Source organism: Chiloscyllium plagiosum, unplaced genomic scaffold, assembly GCF_037043375.1.
Source record: "Chiloscyllium plagiosum isolate Xiang-an unplaced genomic scaffold, Cpla_swu_hap1 HiC_scaffold_1, whole genome shotgun sequence".
Taxonomy (NCBI): domain Eukaryota; kingdom Metazoa; phylum Chordata; class Chondrichthyes; order Orectolobiformes; family Hemiscylliidae; genus Chiloscyllium; species Chiloscyllium plagiosum.
The window spans coordinates 33,016,032-33,035,963 of record NW_028270139.1 but is presented as its reverse complement, the minus strand read 5'-3'; the positions used below and the strand labels follow the sequence as shown (position 1 = coordinate 33,035,963).

The window sequence follows — 19,932 nt, the reverse complement described above, 5'->3', positions numbered from 1 at the left end:
TGGGATACAGGGGAACTTAGCTGTCTGGATACAGAATTGGCTGGCCAACAGAAGACAGCAAGTGGTAGTAGAAGGAAAATATTCTGCCTGGAAGTCAGTGGTGAGTCGTGTTCCACAGGGCTCTGCCTTTGGGCCTCTACTGTTTGTAATTTTCATTAATGACTTGGATAAGGGGATTGAAGGACGGGTCAGCAAGTTTGCAGATGATACAAAGGTTGGAGGTGTCATTGACAGTATAGAGGGCTGTTGTAGGCTGCAGCGGGACATTGACAGGATGCAGAGATGGGCTGAGAGGTGGCAGATGGAGTTCAACCTGGATAAATGCGAGGTGATGCATTTTGGAAGGTTGAATTTGAAAGCTGAGTACAGGATTAAGGATAGGATTCTTGGCAGTGTGGAGGAACAGAGGGATCTTGGTGTGCAGGTACATAGATCCCTTAAAATGGCCACCCAAGTAGACAGGGTTATTAAGAAAGCATATGGTGTTTTGGCTTTCATTAACAGGGGGATTGAGTTTAAGAGTTGTGAGATCTTGTTGCAGCTCTATAAAACTTTGGTCAGACCGCACTTGGAATACTGCGTCCAGTTCTGGTCGCCCTATTATAAGAAAGATGTGGATGCTTTGGAGAGGGTTCAGAGGAGGTTTACCAGGATGCTGCATCTTATGAAGAGAGGTTGACTGAGCTCAGACTTTTTTCATTGGAGAAGAGGAGGAGGAGAGGGGACATAATTGAGGTATACAAGATAATGAGAGGCAAAGATAGAGTCGATAGCCAGAGACTTTTTCCCAGGACAAAAATGGCTAACACGAGGTGTCATAGTTTTAAGCTGGTTGGAGGAAAGTATCGAGGGGATGTCAGAGGCGGGTTCTTTACACAGAGTTGTGAGCATGGAATGCGTTGCCACTAGCAGTTGTGGAAGCAAGGTCATTGGGGACATTTAAGAGACTGCTGGACACGCATATGAGGGTGCATACATGAGGATCAATGGTCGGCACAACATCGTGGGCTGAAGGACCTGTTCTGTGCTGTACTGTTCTATGTTCTATAATTCTTAAACAGCTTCTTCCAAACTCACCATCTCCATCATCCACAAGAGAAAGGGAAGCAGATAGATGGTAACATCACTGACTTGCAGGTTCCCCTTCAAACCTGATAATGTAAATATATCACTCCCTACTGGTTCAAAATCCTAATACTTTCTCCCGAATAGCAGTTCGGTCTACATACAATGGACTGTAGCAGTTCAAGAAAGCAGGTCACCACATCTTCTTAAGACCAAAGAGAAATGGGCAATAAATGGTGGCCCAGTCGGCACTGCACACATGTTATTCCATCAAATGAATAAAAGGAAATACCTGTTTTTTTTAAAAAAATGCGTGTAAATTACTAATTGAATAATCTCTCTATCTTTTTCAAATTTATCTCTTCTTGTACATTTGCAAATGTGCCTGTGTTACAAAACATTCCCCATGTCTCAGTGTGAGAAATAAACCCTTTGTCTCATTTAACTGTAGTTCAGTATTGTCATGGTCTTTGCAACGGGTACGTGCTTGTGTGTGTGTGTCTATGTAGGAAAGTGTAGTTGAATGGTTAGAAGAGGAGTGGAGAGGAGATGTCACGGTTTTAATCCTCTAACTTTTCCTGTGAAACTTTAAATGAGTCCTCCAACTTTGAGGATCGGCATCTATTCAGGCACACTGGAAAATGTCACCATTGCATTCAGTTCAGTTGATTTAACATTTTCCATGTAAATTCCCATTTCATTTCAAACCACTCATTTGGAGCACATTAATTACATTTCTCACCAACATAAGGGGACTAACAATGAAAGCCAGCAAGGAAATAGCTGGTTGTACTGGTACACACAAACTTCTAAAGTCTGAAGATAGATTGAGAGAGAAAACAAATCACGCCATATCTAAGAAACGAGATAAATCATTTAGGACTAAGATGATGAGAAATTTCTTCAAACAGAGAATGGCGAGCTTGTGGAGTTCACTACCACAGAAAGCAGTCAAGATCAAAACATTCTATGATTTTAAGACAGAGTTGGATATAGTACTTGGGGCTAAAGGGATTAAGTGATATGAGGTTAAAGGGGGAACAGGCTATTGAGTTGGATGACCAGCCATGATCATAATCATGGCTGAGCTGACTCGAAGGGCCAAATGGCCTACCACTGTTTTCAATGTTCCTACATATGGATGACAATGCAACAGTACATTTCTAATTCAACAATGAACCGGAAGGAAAACTGTTAAATTGTTGGCCTTTCTATGTTTGTCTATCATTCTACAGAAATGCAAAGACATCCAGGACTGCCATCTATCTGAACTCAGCAAGCCAGGCAACATCATGAGATGGAGAAGTTTTTCAGGTTATACCCGAAACGTCAACTTCTCCACCTCCTGATGTTGACTGACTTGCTGCGTTCTTCCAGCCTCCTCCTGGTCTACTTTGGATTCCAGCATCTGCAGTTTTTTGTCTCTATCTATCTTAACTCCCCAAAACCAAAGTTCCTTAAAGAAGCAGACCCACCATCACCACAAACTAAGAAAAATAAGATCAATGGGGACAAAGGAAGAGGTGCAATTCATCAATGCTGAACAGGTGTTTGAGTGGTAGTGACGTTGAGTAGCAAACAATTGGGATTCTCGCTCTTTTTTGGTACTTTCCTTGATTTGGGAGACTGTTGAGATCAGTGCACGCAAGTCAGTGTAAGGACACAGCATCTTACAAAAGGAACAGCTTTAGTCAAATGGGGAATTAATTGTCCAGCATCTACAATGGCAGAAATGCTTTTCTATCTATAGTCTAGCACTCTACAAGTATTCTATCAAAGAAATATCTCTGCCACCATAGATATTGGGTAAAGAGCTCCCCACCAGACAAACAAAATCTTTCTCACAAAACCTGACGTGACTCGACGCTAACCTGTCTACAATGAGTATACAAAACTAACAGGCCCAAAAGAATTTGGAGGCAGAAGATCCCGACTCAGTTAAAGCTCATGATGTAGCATATGTCCTGTAGTTCTAAGACTGGAGACTGTTTTTCTCATTTTCAAACTGTATTCTGAAAACAACTTGAAGCATTGAAAAATTATGTTTTAGCATAATATCAAAAGAAAGCCTTTCATGGATGCATAATTTTCTATTATACTGTTAGAAAATCACTGTGCTCATGAATACATACTTTCTGAATGAGGTCTGTTCCACCCACAATATCTGCTCCATGTTTCTGTGCCACAGCAGCTTCTTCTGGACTCTGCAAGAACAACAATATTTTAGAGACCAAATGCAACACTCATAATGGTTTGCTACTGAGAGGGTTTTAATGTACCTTACTTGGTCAATACTAGCTTTAAAGTCATTCCGTAAGTGAAATAAAATTTACATTTCTCAAGTGACAAAACCGGAATAAACAAAATCATTAAACAGTTATGTATTTACAGGGTGGAAGATCAAATTGCACATTATTTGCTATCTGAAAAAGACTCTCAAGTTACGCAGAGACATAACAAAATAAATCAGAGTTGAAGTGTTAAATTTTTCACATTGGCATATCTCATCCTTCACAAAATGTCATTCCAGACTTTACAGCTCATACCGCCTCTCATAAAAGATCCACACACTTAACATTCCTGTCCTTTGAAATATTAGGCAGCCAATCAGCTGGTTAATAATTAGAAATCACCTATTAAAAACAAAAGGACAATTTGCTTCCTCCTCAATTATAGAGGAACCTGGATTATCCGAATACCAATTATCCAAAAATCGGATTATCCAAAGGAGATCTCAAGGTCCTGATAGAAACTTTACATCAAAGACGGCTTTCCAACAATGATCGCATCTTTCGTTTACAATGATTAAACAGGCACCGTTTCCAAATGACTGACCTCCCGCTCTCTCCCTCCCTCCCCACACTTTCCCTGGACTTCTACAGAGGGGTGTACCCTAAAACAACCCCCCCTTCCCCAAATAATCTGATCAACATCGTCCTGTACAGGGCAGAGTTGGAACCTGTCAAAAAGTTGTGTGTGCTGGCGTTCAGGCGGGGGCAGCTGTTGGATAGGATTGAAGGGCAAGGGGCAGTGCTGGATGGGGATAGGGGTGCGGGCAGGGGGGCATGGGGAAATGTTGGACAGTTGGGGGACGGGAGGGAGGCAGCGTTGGATGGGGTTGGGGGTGGGTCGGTTTTGGACGGGGTTGGGAGGCGGGCGGTGTTGGCTGGAGACGGAATTGGCCAGGGGCGCGGCTGGGGGCACGGGCTCATGCGCTCGCACACGGTGTGCTTCTGCAGCCTCCTAAACGGGGAGCAGACTTTAAAAACTCTGAGCGCCAGAGGAAAGGCATTTAATCGATTAACCGAATAATTGACTATCCTAACAAAATAGTGCCCGCCCATCTCGTTCGGATAATCGATGTTCCCCTGTATAAGGCTTTACAGAAATTTGCAGGAAAAAATATGATTCTTACTCACTTCTGTGAACACCAGCACTTTGCTGACCGTTGTTGTAAAAGCATAAGGCAAATGCACGATGCTGACAAATGGGTCCACTTTTTTCTGGGATACAACAGAAAATACAAGTTACAAACCAAATGCAATTTACAATTGTTTCCAAACTTCTTAACAAAGAGCGGTGAGCACTCTTATTGTGACTCCATGATATTCCATCCTTAGTTTCTGATATCACAACGATGTTGCAAGTAGGAGCCAAAGAACATATCTCAACTAAGACGACTAATTTTTCAAGAAAGAGACTCCACAGCCCTTCCTCTTTTACCTACCTCATAAATCATGAATAACTTTGACTGATTAGCCATTAAGAGCAATTAATTTTTTATTCGCTTGATTTGGGGTGGGATTTGAGATGGTCCACAAGTGAAAGGAAAAGAAATATTTTAACTTATTTTTAAAATATATTTCTTAAAAACATATGAAATTGATAATCCTACACTCTGAACTAACCACTTTCAGTTTGCCAGCATAATAAACGGATAGCTTCTTGTATTTGTAAACCAAAAGGGGACATGTACAAAGAATGGCACAGTGGGGAAATCTACTGTACCCATCCCACTCTGTTCAGTGTTTTAAATTCTGCATCTTTTGTCATGTAGTCCAGGATCGTCTGAGAAACAGCACAGTCAATAAAAGGGGAAAAATATCCACATTAACAGATTTGATTTGTACAGTTCAAATAGGCTGCAAACTTGAACTGACATGAATACTGGTCTTATTATATCAACACCAAAAAAATGCATATTAGATACAAAAAGGAATTTTTCAGAATATTTATGTATTGGATACAAGGTCTCTGAAATGAAATGATTTGGAGATGCCGGTGTTGGACTGGGGTGTACAAAGTTAAAAATCACAACGCCAGGTTATAGTCCAACAGGTTTAATTGGAAGCACACTAGCTTTCGGAGCGTCGCTCCTTCATCAGGTGATAGTGGAGGGCTGGTACATGGCAGGAACTCATGTGACTCAGCCAACGTTGTCTATCTTATATGTTGCAGGCAAGGATGCCCTGAGGCATGGTACATTGGGGAAACCGAGCAAAGGCTACGACAACGGATGAATGGGCACCGCACAACAATCAATAGACAGGACTGCTCCCTCCCAGTTGGGGAACACTTCAGTGGTCCAGGACATTCAGCCTCGGACCTTCGGGTGACCATCCTCCAAGGCGGACTTCGGGACAGGCAGCAATGAAAAGTGGCCGAGCAGAGGCTGATAGCCAAGTTCGGTACCCATAGGAAGGGCCTCAACCGGGACCTTGGGTTGAGGTCACATTACAGGTGACCACCATTGCACTATACACACACACACACACTCTCTCAGACAGACAAAGACCCACATGCACACATATATTTTGTGGGGTGAATTTGTACTTTCAGGGTTACATTGTACTTTGGTCAAACACTGCATGCATTCATGTCGAACTCTGAGCTCAAAAACTGCATGAATTCATGTAAAACTCCGTTATCTCACTTTTTAGATCAGAATCAATCTAAACGTCATGGCATAGACAGAGAACACAGAGGACTAATACCTTCATCATATTGTCTAGCTATCACCATTGTTAACAGCTAACCCGAGAATGCAACTTTTTAAATAAAGGTTTTGTGACTTACACATTAGATTAGATTAGATTACTTATAGTGTGGAAACAGGCCCTTCAGCCCAACAAGTCCACACCGACCCGCCGAAGCGTAACCCACCCATACCCCTACATTTACCCCTTACCTAACACTACGGGCAATTTTAGCATGGCCAATTCACCTGACCTGCACATCTTTGGACTGTGGGAGGAAACCGGAGCACCCGGAGGAAACCCACGCAGACACAGGGAGAACGTGCAAACTCCACACAGTCAGTCGCCTGAGGCGGGAAATGAACCCGGGTCTCTGGCGCTGTGAGGCAGCAGTGCTGACCACTGTGCCACCGTGCCGCCCACCTGTGCCACCATGCCACCCACCTGTGCCACCATGCCGCCCACATGAAAGAAATTATCATGGTATTCTAACAGATGAAAGGCTTAACAGACAATCAATTTTTCAATGTATAATTTCAGTTACATCACACTGTAAATTCTTGCTATAAATTCTGTGTGTTAGGTTTCAGCCCTCCACTATCACCTGATGAAGGAGCAACGCTCCGAAAGCGAGTGTGCTTCCAATTAAACCTGTTGGACTATAACCTGGTGTTGTGTGGATTTTTAACTCTGAAATAAAAGCAACTGATGCTTCAGCAGATACTTGTTTTCAGTTGCAGTTGGCTTAATATGCATATGGCACAACCAAAGACCTGAACATTTGGAGAAACTTAATCAATTAATAATAGAACATTTAAGAACAACTAAATTGGATGATTTAACTTCCTAAAGTTTTCTATAAAACAGGCTTTTGCTCAAGAATGTAAAGCACAGGCTTGCATACTTCACCTTCTTTTCCAGCTTCATGTCAAGCCGCAGATCAATATAAACAGGTTGCCGTGTGTAAGTAAAGTCTAACTGCTGAAACTTCTTCAGCATGTCAATTGCAGTTTCAATATCATGCACTTTCTTTGGATAATACTGGATCCGGTAGACATCATCAACTGGCTCCCAAGCTGTCAGACCATATGGTTTATGTCTATTTAAGTCTGTTTTGCTCTTACTTTTAGGTTTCAGGTTTTCCTCCTTTGGTTCTTTCTTTTCTGTTTTGACAACTCTAGTACTGAAAAAATGGAAAATTATTTAATAAATTAAAATTATTTAATTTGTCATTTAATTATGACAAATACAAGACAATGCACAGATCAAAATTGTTTTTTTTTTAATTTAAATTCTACAAGTGAAGCTGTATTCATAATGCATGAGTGAACAAGTCAGTCAAGGAAACAACAAGTTACTGGACATTTCCTGTGCAGTATGTGGTTCATCCAAAGAAACAGCTTATCAAACTCACTGATAACAAAGGATCTTGGAATTTTATTTAATTTATGTTAATGTTTAAGATTGGGGTTATTAATTGAGTTGATTGATTAATATATTGATGTCACACACACAGATACAGTGCAAAGTGTTGTTTTGTGTGCTATACAAAGTGCATCAGGGTAGTGGAACAGAGTGTGGAACAGAATGTAACAGCCACAGAGAAGGTGCAGGGAGAGAGCATAAAGATGTAAAATATATCACAGAATATTTAAAATGAAATACATGAGCTATGTGAAAGATGGGGGAAAAACTCACCTCTAGCAGTAGAACAGTCAGAAGATTTTACATATCTCAAGCAATAGCTTGTCAATTTCTGCATCATTGCAAAATGATAAGCAGAATAACTGCAGCTGAATCTATGCCAATTTCGAATTTCGTGTTTAGTACAAGATTTTCTGGAACAGGCAATTCCTTTTGCTTTCACTCGATATTATTTGATCTTATTTTGGATGCGTCTTTATTTAACTTAATTTTTCAATTAAGATGAGCCCAGATAATCTGCTGGGCTCTTTTAGGTTTTTGATGTTACAAAAGACATTCCAACCCACTGTTTTTATTAATATTAGAAACCTAATTAGCTTCACTCCTTGGGAGCAGGAACAATATTGTCAATATTGCTACTGCTTCTGAAATTATATTGGTATCAAATTGTCTACAATGCAATGACAAATTTGCTAAATGCTTTGCATCCCCTAATTTTCAAGCTATACAATCATTCAGATTATACTCTACTGATTAGTTGCAAGTGTTTCAACAAAATAAATGAATTTGGACTCTTATCATAATTTTCTGAACTCATCAAGGACAAGAACATGTGTGCTGGAAATTGTATATTTTCCCACTTTCTGCATCTAAGTTTCAACAAAATACAACAAGCAATTCTGTAATGTGTCCCAACCACCTCCAAAGTCAATCTTGTGCCTAAAACTATCCAATGATTTCTGAGATGACAAAATTGTAGCTCAGTTTGAGTTTTGAATTACAGTTTATAAAGGAAATGCCAAAGACAATTTAAATGCATTGCTTCATAGGACTGTTAGCTAAAGGATGGACACCGGAGACTTTCTCCAAATATATCTCATGAACATCCATCAGGTAATAGAAGTCAGTATGCTAACTTAGCTCCATTCCTCAATGATGAGAATAACAGAGTGGTTACAGCACAAAAGAAAGCTACATAGCCTATCATATCTATGTCGGCTTTCCACAGAAACAATTGAGCTCACTCACCTAAGCTTTTCCTATAACCGTGCAAATTAGTTTCTTCAGGGGTTTATTCAATTCTCTTGCTAAAGCTTCAATTAAATCTGTCTCCACCAAACGCCCAGGTTCTGTGTTCGAGAGCCTAACTACTCGCTGCATGCAAAGAATTTTTCTCATAATGTCATGGTTTCTTTAAAACAGTGTCCTCTGATTCTGGCCAATAGAAAAAGCTTCTTAAGATCTACTCTGTTGAAGCCCTAATGACCTCTATCAAATTGCCTCTCAATCTTTTCAACTGAGAACAACCCCAAATTCTCCAATCACAGAGGTATAGTCATTGCAACAAAGGAGAAGACCATTTGGCACATTGAGTCCATACTGGCTCTCTGCAGAGAAAGCCAATGAAACCAATTCTCCAATCTATTCCTGAAAGCCTGAAAGTTAATTTTGCGCAAGTACATTTCAATTTCTTGTTGAAAAATTTGATTATCATTCTTGGAGATATCCAGTTCCAGGTCATCATCAGTCATGGAGTAAAAATATTATTCCTCATTTCATCCTACATCTCTTGTCCAAAGTTTTAAATATGTGTTCCTTAGTCCTTGTACCATCACCATCTTTATCAGATCTCTCCTCAATCTCTGTTACTCCAAAGAACACAAATCTCAGCTTCTCTCATCTGGACCTGGCATCGACATTGACTCATTCCTGGGTTCAGTCTGGTCAACCTCTTCTGTACTCTCTCAAGAACCTTCACATTCTTCCAAAAGTGTGGGGGCTATAACTGGGCACAATTCTCTGTGCAATCCCTTAATAATTGATACCATGGTTGGATTGCACTCTTGCAAGGGTGTTGTAACTTTCAGCAATTCCCTGTGCGGTGTACTAATTTGAGAGTGGCAAACACTTCAAAAGGTCCTGCACGACTTTTCTCTTCCTGATCAAAATCTATCCACTATCATGAGCACCCACTGCCTAAAGAGTGCTTAACTTCTAGAATGTCTAATCAAAGAATTCTTAACCTTCTTCATATTCCACCAAGTTCAGTTACCCATAAACTCAGTAATGCTGAGCTTGGGTACAAGCAGCTGAAACCACTTCCTACATGTTGACATGCATGAGGTAACCTGCGGTTCAAACATGATGCAAGAATTCCAAGCAGCAGGTCTCAATTGCCCATACATGATCGAAAAAAGATATCAGTTCTAACAAAATCTAGTTTGTACCTTGTCTCAATTATTATAATTTAAATCTCCCCACATATTTAACATTCTTCGTTCCTCGAATCAATATTGTCAATTGGCAAGTTTGCAATCACACAGAAAGAGAGGGGAAGGCAAGTGGTGAAGATGACACAAAGAGTCTACAGAGGGATACAAATGGTTAGGCGAGTGAGCAAAGACTTGGCAGATGGAATAGAATGTGAGAAAATATGAAGTTGTGCATTTTGGCAGGAGGAAGAGAGGAGCTGATTATTAATTATGTAGAAAAAGACTTCAGAAAGCTACAGCACAGAGGGATTTGGATGTCCCTGAATATAAATCACTAAGTTCGCATACAGATTCACCAGTTTACAGAAAGGAAGTAGAATGCTGGCTCTTACTTCAAAGTGAATGGAGTATAGAAATAAGAATCTTGCAAAATGATTCCATGGAATTCTATGGACAGTTCTGAGTCATTTATGTAAGTGAAGATACATTGTCATTGGATGAAGGCCACAGCAGGTTCTCCAGGCTAATACCAGGTATTGAAACATACAGATTCTTAGACAACTTAACAATAAATGCACAACAGTTGTTTCCCTTTTCAGAGAGTTTTGATACAGATGGCATATCCCTAGGCTAAGGAGCTGCTCATTTAAGACATAAGTGAAAAGCACTTCTGTCTCTCAGAGGGTAATGAATCTATGGAATTCTTTACCACAGAGGGCTGCTGATGTTGGGTTATTAAGAATCTTCAAAGCTGAGATAGACAAACTTTTAGTTAAAGGGTCTGAAGGGATGAGGAAAAAGCAGGCAGGTAGATTACCAGAGCACCTACTGTCTAATGGAATGGTGGGCAGAATGTCTTAAGCCTGCTCCTGCATCTTATATTCTCAAATCTTTTCTGCACCCTCTCTGAAGCCTTCACATTACAGCTAAAAAGTAATGCCCTAAAATTGGGCAGAATACATCAATTCTTTGCTTTTGAACTCCTTGTTCCATTTTAACAATTTCCTCAACCTGTCCTGCCATCCTCATGTTATATATTAAATAAATGTCCATGTCCCTGTTTCTTTTAATGAATCATGATTAATAATGCTCTCATGCAAATGGTAACCTATTGTTATTTACAGATTTTTACACACATTTAAAAACTACATAATTTATATTCATCCTGCACAAAATAAAACATTTCAACAAATCTGAGAAATCCTACTTCACTGCAGCAAATTGCCTGACTGCAAGATGTTTCTTCGATAAGGATGATATGCCAGTATTGCTGTAACCGCCTATTAACGTGTGCTTATGGCATCCAATGAACACTGAAATATAAAAGAAAACCAATCACCCAAAAAAATCATTCCATATTTAAATACTCATACATTAAAAGTTCTTTAGATTGCAAGCGAGTGAAGATAGAACATATTACATTTATTTATTCATATTTTGAAATAAAAGTTGAAAGTACATCATTATTAGCAATAAATATAACTTTTCTAAGATACATCATCCACTGTCCAGTGTTCAAACTGGTCAAGTATCACAGCGAAAATATGCTGCTTGAGAAATGATGAAAGGAAGTTTCATTTATCACTGCCAATTGTCAGAATGTAAAAATTCACAGTAAAATAACGTGGCTGCAGTGAAATTGTTTCCAGGTATGAGATGTAGAACAGACCAGGATAAATGTAAGACAGGTATTAATAAAATATATAAAAAGGATTTTCCTTCAAAACGTGGAACCTGCTTCCAGAAGGAGTGGCTGAAGCAGCAGCAATTGTATTTAAAAGACAGCTTATTGTGTAAAGCAGAATAGCACCATTCCCTTATACTCTCAACCTACACTGGCTTCCGGGCAAAGAACATTTTGGTTTTCAAATCCTTCTGTGACTGCACAGGTGATAGAGGGATAGGTGGCACAGTGGCTCAGGGGTTAACACTCTGCCTCTCAGCGCCAGGGACCTGCGTTTAATTCCAGTATTACTTGGTTGTCTGTGTCGAACTTGCACGTTATCCCAGTGTTTGTATGGATTTTTGCCAGGTGTTCTGGTTTCCTTCCACAGTCCAGAAATGTGCAGGTTAGGTGCATTAGCCATGGTAAATTGCTTACAGTGGCCCAGGAATGTTCAGGGGTGTGTTAGCCATGGTAAATGCAATGTTGGGGGATAGGGTGGAGGGCTGGGTTAGGGTGGTATGCTCTTTGAGGTTCAGTACAGACTCGAGGGGCTTAATGGCCTCTTTATACATTGTAGGGATTCTATGAGTCACACCCTGCCCTGTTAGTCTCCTCAAGCTTCCAACATATCAACTCCTATCAAATTTTAGTTCCTTGTACATTTCCAAATTGATTTACAGCGCCAATCATCCTGACTTCAGTTGTCCAGCTCCCAAAGCGCTTCCTCTTCTTCCTACATTTCTTCACTTTGCTTTCCTCCTTTATACTGGATCAGTGGTGCTGGAAGAGCACAGCAATTCAGGCAGCATCCGAAAAGCTTCGAAATCGACGTTTCGGGCAAAAGCCCTTCATCAGGAATCTCCTTTATATCCTATCTCTTGGACCTGATATCTCCTTAGATGGCTTGTTAGGAGCATTTTAAGTCAAGTTAAAACCAAAATGCCATTGGGTGTTTAGTGATCTTATAGCCACTATATTACAAGTTGTATTGCATGGAAGATGAACACAGGGTTGGAATAGGTAATTAAAATGGGAGTCTGCAAATACTGGCTAGCCTGCTTTTATGTTGTAGATTCCATGAAACGTAGCAACAGCAATCAAAATAAAAATATTTCATCTAAAATAACAACTGTCTGTTTAGAAGGTTGTTAGATGCAGAATATTTAAAGTCACTCAAATTTCTTAGCAAAGAAACAATTCAACAATTAAGTAAAATAAGAAAATAAAATTGCCAAAGTATTTTCAATTGGCAGCTTTCTTGCTTGAAACACAAGAACATAGGAGAAGTAGGCTATTTGGCCCTCCGAGTTGCTCTGCCATTTAACACGATCATGCACCTGACTCAGTAAATTGTTCCTGCTTTCTCCCAGACCCTTTGATCCCTTTAGACCGAAGAACTATATCTATCTCCTTCTTGAAAGCATTCAATACTTTGACCTCAACTGTTTTCAGTGGCAGAAGATTCACAGGCTCACTCTCTGGGGGAAGAAAATGTCTCCTCATCTCACTCCTACCCTACATCCTTAGAATGGGACTCCTGGTTCTGAACTCCAAGTCATCAGGAACATTCTTCCTGTCTGGACAAGAGAGCTTTACAGGCAATGAGATATGCCTCATTCTTTTAAATTCCAGTAAATACTATTCTAACGAGTTTCAGATTATCTTCATACGTCAGTCCTGCCACCCCAAGAATCGGCCTGGCAGAAAACTATTCAACTGCTTCCATAGCCAGAACATCCTTCCTCAGATAAGGAGACCAAAATTGCACAGAATACTTCAGGCATGGTCTCACCAAGACCCTGTACAACTACAGCAAGATATCCCTGCTCCTGTACTCAAATCCTCATATTGTGAAAGCCAACACACCATTTGTCTTTATCACCTCCTGCTGTGCCTGCACGCTTACTTTCAGCAACTCGTGTCCTCGGTCACCCAGATCTCATTGCGCCTCTTCCTTTGTGAATCTATCGCCATTCAGATAATAATTTGCCTTCCTGTTCTTGTTACCAAAGTGGATAACCTCACATTTATCCAGTCTATCTCATGCATTTGTCCACTTACTCAACTTGTCCAAAGCACATCTGCATTATCCGCACAGTTCACTCTGTCATCCAGATTTGCGTTGTCTGCAAACTTGGAGATATTACATTTAGTCCCCTCATCTAAATTATGAATATACGTTGTGAATAGCTGACGTCTAAACAGCAATCCCTGCAATACCCCACTACTCACTGGCTGCCACTCAAAATATCCATTTATTGCTATACTTTGTTTCCGACCAGTTCTCTTTCCATGACAGAACATTGCTCCCATCCTGTGTGCTTTAGTTTTACACGATAATGCAAATCTTTTGATTTATTTCAATGTCTTCTACTCAGCCAAGTCTCAGGCTTGCAAAGAAATGAGTCACCAAACCAAGTTGAGTTGAGTTTCTGGTCAACGGTAACCCCAAGATATTGATAGTGGGGGATTCAGTGATGTTAGCACCATTGAATGTCATCAAATCATAGAGATGTACAGCATGGAAGCAGACCCTTCGGTCCAACCCGTCCATGCCGACCAGATATCCCAACCTAATCTAGTCCCACCTGCCAGCACCCAGCCCATATGCCTCCAAACCTTTCCTATTCATATACCCATCCAGATGCCTTTTACATGTTGCAATTGTACCAGCCTCCACCACACCCTCTGGCAGCTCATTCCAAACACGTACCACCCTCTGCATGAAAAAGTTGCCCCTTAGGTCTCTTTTCTATCTTTCCCCTCTCACCACAAACCTATGCCCTCTAGTTCTGGACTCCTCTATAAGATCACCCCTCAGCCTCCGACGCTCCAGGGAAAACAGCCCCAGCATGTTCAGCCTCTCCAAACCTGGCAACATCCTTGTAAATCTTTGCTGAACCCTTTCAAGTTTCACAACATCTTTCCGATAGGAAGGAGACCAGAATTGCACACAATATTCCAACAGTGGCCTAACCAATGTCCTGTACAGCCGCAACATGACCTCCCAACTCCTGTACTCAATACTCTGACCAATAAAGGAAAGCATACCAAATGCTTCCTTCACTATCCTATCTACCTGCGACTCCACTTTCAAGGAGCTATGAACGTGCACTCCAAGGTCTCTTTATTCAGCAACACTCCCTAGGACCTTACCATTAAGTGTATAATTCCTGCTAAGATTTGCTTTCCCAAAATGCAGCACTTCGCATTTAACTCAATTAAACTCCATCTGCCACTTCTCAGCCCATTGACCCAACTGGTCCACATCCTGTTGTAATCTGAGGTAACCCTCTTCCCTGTCCACTTCACCTCCAATTTTGGTGTCATCTGCAAACTTACTAACTCTACATCTTAAGCTCGCATCCAAATCATTTATGTAAATGACAAAACGTAGAGGGCCCAGCACCAATCCTTGTGGCTCTCCACTGGTCACAGGCCTCCAGTCTGAAAAACAACCCTCCACCACCACCCTCTGTCTTCTACCTTTGAGCCAGTTCTGTATCCAAATGGCTAGTTCTCCCTGTAATGCATGAGACCTAACCTCGCTAATCAGCCTCCCATGGGGAACTTTGTCAAATGCCTTACTGAAGTCCAGATAGATCACATCTACTGCTCTGCCCTCATCAATCTTCTTTGTTACTTCTTCAAAAAAAAACTCAGTCAAGTTTGAGAGACATGATTTCCCATGCACAAAGCCATGTTGACTATCCCGAATCAGTCCCTGCCATTCCAAATAAATACATGTATATCCTGTCCCTCAGGATTCCCTCCAACAACCTGCCCACCGCCGAGGTCAGGCTCACCGGTCTATAGTTCCATGGCTTGTCTTTACCGCCCTTCTTAAACAGTGGCACCATGTTTGCCAACCTCACCTGTAACTATCGATGATACAAATATCTCAGCAAGAGGCTCAGCAATCACTTCTCTAGCTTCAAGCAATAGTAGTTCGATTGTCTGTTATTGACGATGGTCTTAGCCTGGCATTTGTGTGACACAAATGTTACTTGCCACTTGTCAGCCGAAACCTGGATATTGTCCAGATCTTGGCATATTTGGACATGTTCTGCTTCAGTATCTGGATTTACGAATGGTGCTGAATATTGAGCAATCATCGTCTGACCTTATGATGGACAGAAGGACACTGATAAGCAGCTGAATATAATTGGGCCTACAACACTACTCAGAGGAACTCTTGCAGAGATGTTCTGGAGCTGAGATGACTGATCTCCAACGAACAGAACCATCTCCCTATCTCCAAGTAGGACTCCAACCAGCAGTGAGCTTGCTGCATCATACCCATCGATTTCAGTTTTTCCAGGACTCCTTGATGCCAAATTCAGTTGAATGCAGCCTCGGTGTCAAGGGATATCACTCACCTCACTTCTTAAATTCAGCTCTTTTGTCCAGAAGCTAAATAGCCCGAGCAGAACCCAAACTGAGTGTCACCGAGCCGCTGCTATTTGATAGCATCGTTGATAACATCTTTCATACTTTACTGATGATTCAGTAGGCTGACAAGGCAGTGAATTGCCAGGTTGGATCTGTCCTGCTTTTTATGTACAGGACATATCTAGACACTTTTCCACATTGTCAGATAGATGCCAGTGTTGTAACTGTACTGAAAAAGCTTGGCGAGGGAAGCGGCAAATTCTGGAGCAAGTCTTCAGTACTATTGCCAGAATGGTGTCAGAAGTACAATTCTGTTGGTGTTGATGCCCCACAGTGCCTCATGGGTGCCCAGCCTTGAGTTGCGAGGTCTGTTTGAAGTCTGTCCCATTTAGCATGGTGATAGCACCACACAACATGATGGAGGGCACTCTCAATGTGAAGGTGGAACTTCGTCTCCACAAGGACTATGTGATGGCCACTTTTACCAATACGATCATGCACAAATGTATCTTCAACCAGCAGATTGCTAAGGATGAGGTCAAGTATGTTTTTTTCCTCATCAGTTCCCTTACTATCTACTGCTGTCCCAATCTAGCAGCTATAATCTCTAGCACCCAACCAACTCGATCAGTCGTACTGGGTCATTGAAATCCCCCACCAGAGTATGTTTTATGCCCTTGCCATCCTCAGTGCATCCTCTAAGTGGTGCTCAACATGGAGGAGTATTAATTCATCAGCCAAGGGAGGGCAGTATTTGGAAATCACCTAAAGGTTTCCTTGCCCATGTTGCACCTGACTTTATGGGGTCCGAAGTCAATGTTGAGGACTCTCAGTGCAACTCCCTCCTGACTGTACACCACGATGCCACCACCTCTACTAAGTCCGTCCTGCTGCTGGGACAGGACATATCCAGGGATGGTGATGCTGGTGTCTGGAACATTGTTTGTATATATGATTCTGAGAGTATAGTTATGTCAGGCTGTTCCTTGACTCATCTGTGACACAGCGTTCCCAATTTTGGGAGAAAGTGAGTACTTCAGATGTTGGAGATCTGAGTCGAGAATGTGAGCATCATTCCTGATGAAGGGCTTTTGCCTGAAATGCCTATTTTCCTGCTCTTCTGATGCTGACTGATCTGCTGTGCTTTTCCAGCACCACACCCTCCCAATTTTGGCACTAGCCCACAGATGCTAGCAAAGATGACTTTGCAGTTGGCTGTTTCTACCCTTGTCTTTTGCGGTGCATGGATCACTGCCAGTTGATCTGTAACGATTGATACAACTGAATGGTTTGCTGGGTCATTTCAGGGGGCAATTGAGAGACAACCACATTGCTGTGGATCTGGTGTTACATATATACCAGACCAGATGAGGATGGTAAATTTCCTTCCCTGAAGGACATTAGAGAACCATATGGTATTCCTGACAATCAACAATGGTCATCAATAGATTCTTAATTCAAGATTTTTTTTATTCAAATTCCACCATCTGCCATGGCAGGACTCAAACCTGTGTCTCCAGGATATTAGCTGAGTTTCTAGATTAATAGTCTAGCAATAGCCCCACGAGGCCATCACCTCCCCATGTAAACACAGTGGCAAACGTAGCAGGTCAGGGGCTAGAAATACAGATTCCCCAAAGCCTGTCCATCATGTACAAGGCACAAGTCAGGAGTGTGATGGAATACTCCCTACTTACCTGGATGAGTGCAGCCCCAACAATACTCAAGAAGCTCGACACCATTCAGGATACAGCAGCACACTTGATTGGAAATACATCCACAAGCATCCACTCCCTTCACCTCTGACACTGATTGTACAATCAATAAGATACACTGCAGAAATTCACCAAGATCCTCAATTAGCACATTTCTAACCACTTCCATCTAGAAGGACAAGGGCAGCAGATACATTGGAACACCATTACTTTCAAGTGCCCTCCAAGCCGTTCACCATCTTGACTTGGAAATATATTGCCTTTCCTTCACTGTCACTGGATCAATATCCTTGAATTTCCTCCCTAATGATATCGTGGGTGAACCCACACAGCAGGTGGATTGCAGCTGATCACCACTTTCTCAAGGGCAACTGGGAATAGATTAGATTCGATTCGATTTGATTCCCTACAGTATGGAAACAGGCCCTTTGGCCCAACAAGTCCATACCAACCCTCTGAAGAGTAACCCACCCAGACCCTATATTTATCCCTGACTAATGCATCTAACACTATGGGCAATTTAGCATGGCCAATTCACCTGATCTCAGGCAACTGTCTGTATGGGTTTCCTCTGGCAATAGGCAACAAATGCTAGCCAGCCAGCCAGCAAGCACATTCACATATGAATTAAAAAAAACAAATTACATAGATGAAAAGGCTGAACATTTATCTGATTTCACAGTTTGTTCTTGACATATGGCTAGTATTAACAAAAGGTATATTTACTGTTCAACTAAGTCACCTTGAGAATGCATTCGAACAAACACTTACTGGCTTATGTCTTTAATAGACATGAAGAGTCAACCATATATTATGACTGCGTAAACCCAGGTTACATATGGTCTGAAGGCAGGAAGGAGTGGAATGACTCATTCCATAAGTATAAAAGGAAATCCGTTGGGTTTTCACTGCTAGCTAATTGATTTCAGCATTATTTTTGGTTGCTGTTTACTAATCACCACTTTTAATAAAGTTAATTTCATACTTTGTTGTTATGGTAAGATTAATGATTTCTGCCACATCATTATTCTTGCTCATCTACTAGGAGTTTGGAGACTTCAGGTCTGTGGATCCTTTAAATGGGCCACATTTTTGAAAGAATGGAAACTTCACACAGTGGAGTTTTGCTCCTTTTCTTAGGCAACAAAAGAGGTCCACATTTTTGACAGGAGACTCTGACCAGGGCTCTTTTCGAAAGAAAGAGTAGTATTTCCATTCTGACAGCTCCCTCTTAGTGCAGGACTATAAAGTACTAGGAAGACAAACAGACCGTCCTTTTCCACAGTAGTCACCTGTTCTATTCTGAAAGTTAAACATGAGAACACAGACTCCAGCTGTATGGCAAGTGCGAGGTTAGGATGTTAGAAGACTGGGGTGCCAGATGGGCAGTGGTTAAGATGCCAAACAGTAGGGAGCTGGGTGGCAGGGCAGCAGGCAGAGTATTTAGGGTTTATCAGGCCCAGTGAGGGGACAGGAATTTGGGTCAGTGCTGGGGGGTGGGGATGATGGAGGTCTGGGGGAAGTGTAGTTGGGGCGTGTGGGTTAACTTAGGAGTCAGTTTAATAGTTGCTCAGGAATTTACCTGGATATTTAACTATCTTAACTTGGTCCTGGGCAACTTTTTTAAAAACTTAACTTCAGCAGAGCTGTTTGAATTCTCCTATTTAAATGGAGGCTTTCGGTGGGCTGGGCTGCAGGCATTGAGCAATTTTCCAAGCACCACTTCGCAGGCCGTTCCCTCGGAGTCTGCTGCGATGGGAATTCCGCAGGATCTCCTTTCCCTGAAGCGCAACTCCCACCGACGCCGGAATAAGGGACAGCCCCGGCCCTCGGAAATATCCAGGGGCAAGGATCACACAGAGGCCATTAATAAACCTAAATTCTCTAACCAACCCGTTCGTTCTGAGATGCTGTTACACGCCTCTGGAGTTAAGTGGGACTTGAACCCAGGTCTCCTGGCCCAGAGCTTGGGACGTTACCAGCCCGCAGCCCGGGCTGAGGACACAGCCGCTTCCCGTTTCTCCCCGGGGGGAAGAGACGAAATCTCGAGCGTTTTCTGGAACGTTCGACATCATAAAGCCCTCAAATCGAACCAGACTGCATTTAAACACGTCACCAACTGACCTCGAGACAACCGTCCTGCTACACCCGCCGCCATGCCGTTGGTTTCTCCAATGTTCCGTTCGTGTTTGTGTTCCCCACTGCCATGCAGACCGCCGAACATCAGTTCCTACCCCGCGCAGCTCACACCTGTGTGCATT

General features: G+C 41.9%; 1 protein-coding gene across 5 annotated transcripts in view; it reads right to left on the bottom strand.

Moving 5' to 3' along the window:
* The window catches only part of mrpl1 (mitochondrial ribosomal protein L1), a 74,292-nt gene extending 54,360 nt beyond the window's left edge, over positions 1 to 19,932 (bottom strand). For 2 of the 5 annotated variants that reach the window (XM_087985792.1, XM_087985791.1), the window contains exons 1-5: positions 19,796 to 19,931; positions 11,106 to 11,211; positions 6,951 to 7,224; positions 4,485 to 4,568; positions 3,198 to 3,269 (exon numbers count right to left, since the gene is read on the bottom strand). In XM_087985792.1, the coding sequence (XP_087841918.1) occupies positions 3,198 to 3,269; positions 4,485 to 4,568; positions 6,951 to 7,224; positions 11,106 to 11,211; positions 19,796 to 19,895 (636 nt within the window). In that variant the 5' untranslated portion in view covers positions 19,896 to 19,931. Of the gene's footprint in view, positions 1 to 3,197; positions 3,270 to 4,484; positions 4,569 to 6,950; positions 7,225 to 11,105; positions 11,212 to 19,795 lie in introns of all 5 variants that reach the window. The other 3 variants (XM_043696343.2, XM_043696360.2, XM_087985793.1) reach the window with 2 other exon arrangements.